The sequence below is a fragment of the Anarrhichthys ocellatus genome, unplaced genomic scaffold (assembly GCF_004355925.1).
Source record: "Anarrhichthys ocellatus isolate YVR2014 unplaced genomic scaffold, GSC_Weel_1.0 scaffold211, whole genome shotgun sequence".
In the NCBI taxonomy this organism is placed as follows: Eukaryota; Metazoa; Chordata; class Actinopteri; order Perciformes; family Anarhichadidae; genus Anarrhichthys; species Anarrhichthys ocellatus.
In genome coordinates, this window is record NW_022280241.1 from 110,604 (window position 1) to 120,009 (window position 9,406).

The 9,406-nt window shown below is 40.6% G+C and overlaps 1 protein-coding gene across 1 annotated transcript in view; it reads left to right on the forward strand.

Moving 5' to 3' along the window:
• Window positions 1-9,398, forward strand: part of LOC116400856 (cortexin-3-like) — a 15,869-nt gene extending 6,471 nt beyond the window's left edge. The window contains exon 2 of the mRNA XM_031878945.1: window positions 7,775-9,398. Coding sequence (XP_031734805.1) covers window positions 7,838-8,113 — 276 coding nt within the window. The 5' untranslated portion in view covers window positions 7,775-7,837 and the 3' untranslated portion in view covers window positions 8,114-9,398. The remainder of the gene's footprint in view (window positions 1-7,774) is intronic.
• The last annotated feature ends 8 nt before the right edge of the window (window positions 9,399-9,406 follow it).

Here is a 9,406-nt window from a genome sequence, read left to right on the forward strand (position 1 = left end):
ACACACACACACACAGATACTCGCATACACACACACACACAGATACTCGCATACACACACACACAGATACTCGCACACACATACAGATATACAGACACACACAGATATACACACACAGATACACACACACAGATACACACACAGATATATACACACACACACACACAGATACTCACACACATACAGATACAGGATGAATTATGTTTGACAGTAACAAGGGGTTAATGGCGGTCAACAGTTATGTAACCTGATGATGATGATGGAGCATCATTACACACACACACACACACACACACACACGCCTCTCTGCAGGGAGGTGGACGAGCGGCGCTGAACTGCAATCTGTTTGACAGATGACTCATGAAGCACCAGATCACATGAACGTGTTTTATTTGACCGATACCCAAAACTATGAGACGACTTATGAGGAAATATCATGTATTAATGAATGAATAAAATCAACAGATTTGAACAGTTGGACAAAAGAAACGTCAGAATGTGTCCTCACAGCGGTTATGTGCAGAAAAACTTTTACTGTAACATAGTATTCTTAATGTACAGTATTTGTACAGTGAGATACTAGTACTTTTACTCTAGTTGTAGTCGTACATTTACTGCATTAAAGGAGTATTTCTTTTGAAGTGAATGAGAGCTGAAGTCAGAATTAGAGGTGTGTGTGTGTGTGTGTCTGTGTGTGTGTGTGTGTGTGTGTGTGTCAGTAAATTGATTGCATGAATGAATAAGACGCCGTCATCTCTCTGCTGTCAAATCCAAACTGGAGACTGTGGAAAACTACATCATCTCCTAATTGAATTCTGTCTTGCATGAAAGACGCAGGACACACGCACACACACACACACTCTCACACACACACTCTCACACACACACCTCCCTGCTGTGTGAGAACATCAGTTTCTTTTCATTGTTCTTTGTCTGTCATAGTAGTTGTCTGTAGTCTGTAGTCTGTAGTAGTCTGAAGTAGTCTGTAGTCTGTAGTTGTCTGTAGTAGTCAGTAGTCTGTAGTAGTCTGTAGTAGTCTGTAGTAGTCTGTAGTCTGAAGTAGTCTGTAGTCTGTAGTAGTCAGTAGTCTGTAGTAGTCTGTAGTTGTCTGTAGTAGTCTGAAGTAGTCTGTAGTCTGTAGTAGTCTGTAGTAGCTGTAGTAGTCTGTAGTCTGAAGTAGTCTGTAGTCTGTAGTAGTCTGTAGTAGTCAGTAGTCTGTAGTAGTCTGTAGTAGCTGTAGTAGTCTGTAGTAGTCAGTAGTAGTCTGTAGTCTGTAGTAGTCTGTAGTACCTGTAGTTGTCTGTAGTCTGTAGTAGTCAGTAGTCTGTAGTAGTCTGTAGTTGTCTGTAGTAGTCTGTAGTAGTCAGTAGTAGTCTGTAGTCTGTAGTAGTCTGTAGTACCTGTAGTTGTCTGTAGTCTGTCGTCGTCTGTAGTAGCTGTAGTTGTCTGTAGTAGCTGTAGTTGTCTGTAGTAGCTGTAGTAGTCTGTAGTCTGTAGTAGCTGTAGTTGTCTGTAGTAGCTGTAGTAGTCTGTAGTCTGTAGTAGCTGTAGTTGTCTGTAGTCTTCTGTAGTCTGTAGTCTGTAGTAGCTGTAGTTGTCTGTAGTCTGTAGTAGTCTGTAGTCTTCTGTAGTCTGTAGTCTGTAGTAGCTGTCTGTAGTCTGTAGTAGCTGTAGTTGTCTGTAGTCTGTAGTAGTCTGTAGTAGCTGTCTGTAGTCTGTAGTAGCTGTAGTTGTCTGTAGTCTGTAGTAGTCTGTAGTCTTCTGTAGTCTGTAGTAGCTGTAGTTGTCTGTAGTCTTCTGTAGTCTGTAGTAGCTGTAGTTGTCTGTAGTCTGTAGTAGTCTCTTACAGTATTGAGTACTGATGTCCTGATTAATCCAGATGTTTAGTGTCTGTGTCCTCTGAAGGCTGCAGGTTGAATCCCAGCTCAGCGTCTTGCTCGAGGGAACTCCAGCAGGAAACAGCTGTAATATGAGATATTTAGACCTAAAGGCCTGAAGAGGTTTTGATTTGCCGTAGTCCTCCAAACAGAACACACTGGTGATTGTGTGACGACGTGTTCTTCTAGCCATGAATGATTCAGTCAAACGTCTTTCAGGAATCACAGAGAAGCTGCTCGGTTGTTAAATTTATCAAAAAAACTCAGAAAGTTAGAAGATTAAGAAGAAATGGAGACAATTAATAATTAATACACATAATAAACCGCATCTATACTGTGACTTCTCCAATAGAGTGAGGTGATACGCAGTAATCTATCAGAGCAGCTAATGTTACCGTGAAAGTAAAGATTATCAGAAATTATTGATCTCCCTAAATCAATATGGCCGCCTTTCAAAATAACTCTTTAATTTAAATATATTAATGTTCATCAGTCACTTTTAATTAATTCCAAGCATTTCTTCTTTGCTGTTTATTTATTTCTCTTTCAATCAAACTCAGCACTTCCTGCAGACCTTTCAAAATAAAAGTCTCCCTGGAAAGGGTGGGATTAAGCCAGTAGGCTTTTATTGTGAAACATCTTTGCAGACTTTATGCTCAAACTGAGATGGATCAGTACGAAATGAAAGTGAAAATATAAACTGGTGGATGTGGACTTTATTAAACTGCTGCTTCCACCAAATGAAATGTATTTTGTATTATTAAATGATCGTGTTGACACGCATTTATACTAATGTTGTACTTCTCCTTTAAGAGGACATGTTAATGAGCTGAGGGAGCAGCAGATAAAATTAAAAGTCGGTGAACAATTAAAGTGAAATGACAACAAACACACAGCTGGAGATGGAGTCACTTCCTGTCTCACACAAGCAGCTTTTCATCTTCATCTCTTCACAACCTGGAACTGAAGACGTTTTATCTCCTTAGTCGATAATAAACTCAATATTTCAGATAAACAGGAAGCTGCTCCCTCTGGGATTTTTACCCTCAACCTCTAAACGTCGATGCCTTGCTTTGCTGCCTGAATTAAACTTTGACCTGCAGAGAGGAAGCACACACACAGTGAGGCTGTGTAGCCTGAAGCAGGACTGAAGCCCCTGAAGGAAACAAGCTGCTGTTTGAATGTGAATCAGCTGCTGCAGAGTCTCAGCTTCCTGTTTGTGCAGCAGCATCGTCCATCAACTCGTCACAGCCAATCTGACGTGAGAGCGACCCGACTCATGAGGTCGTCTCTTCATGTCTACACTCGTTCGTTAACGGAAACTGTGACTCAACATGTTCGACGTCATTAAACAATAACTGTGACGATACCAACATGTTTAATCTCTTTATTTTCATCGACAAAATATTATAGACTTTTTATTTTCAGTGCAGCAGTTGTTTCCATCAGAACACAACCTCCGGTTCTTTAAGTTCTTCAAAGCTTCAAGTGTTAAAGCTGCATTCTCTCTAGTGTCCACCAGGGGGCGACTCCTCTGGTTGTATAGAAGTCTATGAGAAAATGACTCTACTTCTCTCTTGATTTATTACCTCAGTAAACATTGTAAACATGAGTTTATGGTCTCAATCTCTAGTTTCAGGTCTTCTTCAATACAGCATGATGTTCATTTAGTACATTATGGTCCATTTAGAGTCAAACAGACCATAAAGCAGGGGATGCTTTAGGGCGGGGCTACACGGTGATTGACAGGTCTCTACCAGAGACGTACACGGCGTCTCTACGTCACTCCTCAGTCCAGATATGGTCACTTCCTGTTCACTGGTTGCAAAAAAACAAGATGGCGACGGCCAAAAACTGCAAACTCGAGGCTTCAAAACGTCCACAAACAAATGAGCGACAAAGATTATGTCCACTTCTTATATTCAGTTTTTGTTTTCAATATCAGTCTACAGCGAAAGCACACAGTGGAGACGGAGAACTACATTTCTCGTCTCCCACAATGCACCTCACCAACTAGGCCGTTAGCTTGGCTAGCTAGCTAGCTGGTGTAGTTTTAGTATATCCTGTGACAACCTTTTACAACTTAACGCCAACCAGACAAGTTAACGGTGAATCTAAGGGAACGTATTTGTCTTTTTACCTTCAGACTGAATTATAAACCTGGAAAAACTCTAACTTTTACTGCTCCTGATTTTCAAAAACAACAGACTAAACCTTTATTAAATCCTCTGATGTTCTGCTAACAGTGACACTGAGTTGTTTTTGTACAACAGCTGTTACATATTTCCACCATTGGAGGTTTTCTCTCTCTCTCTCTCTCTCTCTCTCTCTCTCTCTCTCTTGCCCACTCTCCCTCCTCTTCCTCTCTCCTCCGCCTCCAGAAACAGAAACATTATGAAACTGTACATGTACTCAAGTACTAACATCAGGTACTTGTACTTCACTTGAGTCTTGTCTTCTTCATACTTCTACATCATTTATCAAGAGTTTACATATTGAAAATGATAATAAGAGAGTTTTATTTTTAATTATTTAACTACATATTATACAATCGATGAATGGAGAAAACAATCAATAGTTGTAACTGTTGGTGAATTTAGACAAAAGAGTAAAATAGATGTTATAGAAGGAAATTAACAATGAAAAACAATGTTTTTTCTTCTAGTGTCTCTCTTTATATACATTTTACTAATTATACTTACATATTTTTATTAAAGCAACATTTTCAATGCAGGACTTTTACTTGTAGTGGAGTATTTTTACAGTGTGGTTTTAGTACATTTACTGCAGTAAAGGATCTGAATACTTCATCCACCGCTGAAAGAGAGACGGAAAACAACAGATACATCATTTATATAACGTAAAATCAATCACAAAAACATTTTAACACCAGTCGTCCACTTCCTGTTTCCCACCAATGTTAAATGTGACGACGCAGACGTTTTCAACCAAATCCACCATGTTTCTCTAAACTTATCATAGAGGTCTCACAACATAAAAGACTCTAAACTAAAAGACATAATACATCATCTATCATGTGTCAAACCTGCATTCTCTCTAGTGTCCACCAGGGGGCGACTCCTCTGGTTGTATAGAAGTCTATGAGAAAATGACTCTACTTCTCTCTTGATTTATTACCTCAGTAAACATTGTAAACATGAGTTTATGGTCTCAATCTCTAGTTTCAGGTCTTCTTCAATACAGCATGATGTTCATTTAGTACATTATGGTCCATTTAGAGTCAAACAGACCATAAAGCAGGGGATGCTTTAGGGCGGGGCTACACGCTGATTGACAGGTCTCTACCAGAGACGTACAATGCGTCTCTGCGGCTCCAAAACGTCCACAAACAAATGAGAGATGACTACGTCCACTTCTTATATTCAGTCTGTGGTACACACACACACACACACACACACACACACACACACACACACACATTCATGTTTAGAACACTTCAGAGGACACGACATTGACTTGCTTTCATTTCCTGAAGAGACTTACCTTCACCATGACGTTAAGTCTTCACCTTAAAAGCTAATTATTATGTTATGAAGACGGGCATTTTGTCCCCACAATGTGGCTGTGTGATCAGATTAATGTCCCCACAACCTGAGTAACACACACACACAGACACACACACACACACACACACACAGTGTGTGTTGGGTCAGCTCTCAGCCAGACTGTTCTTGCAGCTGCAGCGACATGTTTTTCTCAGAAAGACGGCAACAGGTTGAAACAGAGATTAGATGGTGTGTGTGTGTGTGTGTGTGTGTGTGTGTGTGTGTGTGTGTGTGTGCTGCGGTTGCCACGGTTACCGAGGTCTCTCTCTGTGGATGCTGGCAGCCGTCACCATGGCGACACTGCGCCTGACATAACTGCATCATCTATCAAGACACGACCGTCCGCATTTACGACAATGTCATACTGTCAATATCAGAGAGTCAGCGTCCAAATAAACGAGGCGCCAGCGAACGCATCATGAGCTGCAGTTCCTCTGACGTCCACCAGATGAGATCATATTTAAGTCCCGCCCCCTTTAGAAACGCATGTTATCTGATCCTGTTTGAATTGTGCCATGAATCACACAGATGAAGTTTTTACATTTAAAAGTTAATGTCTCAAGTTAAGAAAGTCTGATCACTGAACTACAGCCATTAGTTTAGCTTAGCTTAGCTTGCTAGCTGGCTAGCGAATTTAGCTATGTTCCTAATGTGACGTTTTCTTACCTGATGTGTTTTTATGGGTTTATGTGTGTGTTCAGGTGTGTGTTCAGCTGGTGTGTGTGCTCAGCTGTGTGTCTTCAGGTGTGTGTGTCTTCAGGTGTGTGTTCAGGTGTGTGTGATGAATCGGCTCAAAATGACTTCCAATTAGTCTTCAATTAATCAGTTTTCAGAGATTAATTTCTCTCCACACAGAAACGTACCAGCTGCATGATTTTTAAGCTTTTTCTGCAGAACCTCAGGAAGTGAAGCTGAACAGAATAAAGATGAAGAACAAGAGCAGTGGTGAAATATTAAAGAGGGAGGAGAGAGTTTAACTCAGCAAAGACCTCGGAGTAATGTGATTACATTTCCCCAGATTTAAAACACAACGACTACATGAAGATTATATCAGGAATCAGATGATAATCTGGATAATCAGCTTCATTTATCTATTTGTTTCAGTTGTTGATGATTTGACTTAAGGCGACGCCCATTTCTAAATTCTGATTAATAAGCTCTTGTCAACGTTTGAATTCGTCCGTTCCTCACAACGTGATTGGTTGATGCCTTTATTCGCCGTGCAAAAGCTCCAAAAACTGAGCAGCCACACAACATTATTTTTAGGAGTTTCCATTTTAGCGTCAGAATGTTCAGTGAAAGTCTCAACGACACAAAATAAGACAGTCATTCTTTATGTTCAGGTGTGTGTACAGGTGTGTGTTTAGGTGTGTGTACAGGTGCGTGTACAGGTGCGTGTACAGGTGTGTGTTTAGGTGTGTGTACAGGTGCGTGTACAGGTGCGTGTACAGGTGCGTGTACAGGTGCGTGTACAGGTGTGTGTTTAGGTGTGTGTACAGGTGCGTGTACAGGTGCGTGTACAGGTGCGTGTACAGGTGCGTGTTTAGGTGTGTGTACAGGTGCGTGTACAAGTGCGTGTACAGGTGCGTGTTTAGGTGTGTGTTCATGTCGTCCATGAAAAAGATTCTGTTCCTCGTCGTCACGGTTTAAATGTTGATCTGATTCTGGAGGCAAAAGTTTCACATCAAAGCAGAACTTTGACTTTGATCAGCGTTCAGGTTCTGAACCCAGAAAGAGACAAAGACTGAAAAACAAAACAAAACCATTTAACGCCAGTTGACTTTGGCTTTTAATCTCCATGTGGGAAGAAAATGAAGAACTTCTTTCTTTGTTTCCAGAGCGACATGTGTAAAACAGAACGACGGCCACAGACTTCTGGAGAGAGAACAAGTTCAAAACAATCTGAGGACATTTAGTGAAGAAACGTCTTCATGGAGACAAAGATATCTCAAGAACAACATTTAGTCCACGACACGCTCTCTTGATTTAGGTCAGATTGTCACGATGTTTGTGGTGAGATTAGCTCCAACACGATGTAAATAATCCACAGGCCTAACCTCACCTTAAACCTAACTAAGTATTTTATCATCTATTTTTAACCCTAAGTATTTTTTTCTTTTATAAAAAAGTGCATATCATATCATGCTAACATATATTAACCATTGTATAACGATTCGTTGCAAAGTTAGTCTTATTCATACAGTATATAATGAGAGGGAAATGGCCCTCTGTTTCACTAATTATCTATCTATTAATCTAAGTTTCATGGATGGTTATTGTTGAGCAAACAACACATTTAAGTTTGATAAACAACGTTTATTTTCTCTGCAGAAGAAGAAGAAGAATGTCTCTGGTTGGACAGAAGAAGCCGATCCTTTAAACGTCCGTCGTAACATGGCCGACGACCTCTACAGCAGCACCTTCTCTGCTTCTGAATCAGACTTCTCCTCTTCCTCTTCCTCTTCCTCCTCCTCCTCTTCTTCCGCGGCCACCTCCTTCCTCACGCTTGAGCAGCGAGCGGCCTTCATCTTCGTCCTCATCCTCTTCATCTTCCTGGGCCTGCTGATCGTGCGCTGCTTCCGGATCCTCCTGGACCCGTATCGCAGCATGCCGTCCTCCACCTGGACCGACTACATGGAGAAGGACACCTTCGACTACCGGATTTCCTGACAGGCAGCCTGAGAGGCGGCGACCCCGATGACCGACACGGTTGAGCTGAGGCGACGATCACGCTGACGGAGCAAAAGCAGAGGCACAAGCGCACAATCCCCCTCTCTGGTGGTCGCTACAGGCGAGCGACCAGACCAGCAGACAGCATGATTGGGAAGTTACTCCCAAGTTTAAAAAACGTGGTTTTATTCTTCAGAACAAGTTTCTCTTTACGAGTATCCACGACAAAATCAAGCTAAGACTTTCAACTCGACTTAAACACTGAGGATTAAGGAATCATATTACGGCCGTGAAGTTCTTAATATTCTAGAAATTATCGTAAAAATCATAATTTTTCAGTCCTACAGAAGCCAGTGACGTTGCTCCGATCAACAAAATCGTACATCGATAACTCGAAATAATAGATTGTTTGATTCGAGAGCATCAAATCAAACCTGAAGCTTGAAAAACCTGCTTCAAATATCTAAAAATAATCAAAGTGTTTCAAATGTAAACAGTCAAAGCTTCAGTTAAACTGTTGGTAAAAGAAGATAAGATAATATTAGCTACCAGCTAGCATTAAGCTGTTAAGCCTTAAAATTGATGAACAGTCAACACAGCGTAAAAAATAAGAACAGATTTATCCGACATTAAATTTCCTAAATTAATTGATTATTAGTAAAGTTAGCCTGATGTTTCTTTGACTTGACTAAACTTTAACATTAAAATCAAATTGAATCATCACAATGAGTCGGTTCTGGAAAAGCAACTGTTTGGGGGGAAAAGTGTGCCTTGTGTGTTTTGTTTTTTTTTCTGCTTCCTGTCTGATTGTCGCCTCAGTCCGCCCGGCAGGCAGGACATCTGGCAAAGACAAACCACAGCTTCTATAAACAGAGTTTGAATCGCTTTTGAATGAAAGAATTTAACCACAATTACTCGTTAAGATGTGAAGAGATAATCAAAGACGAACTTCATTTTAAATGACGTTTCACAAAAGCAGATTTTAAGCATCACGCTGATGACAAACAGCGACGTCATCGTGTTTCACAAAATATCGGCGCCACAAATTCCAGTCCAGCAGAGCTCGTCTTTTGACGACTGAAATATGTCACAGCAAACGAAATCATGAGACAAATGGAATCAAAAATATTAATTAATGGATACTTGGGTCAATTTGAACAATCTTTGTTTGTAAAATCAACTTCCTGTTTGTGGCTGTGAGTTTTGCCCAGATTTGAAGTTTGTAGGTTTCCCTCCTCTCTGACAGCAGCAATGCAGTGAGAAGTGCATATATATATATATATATATATATAT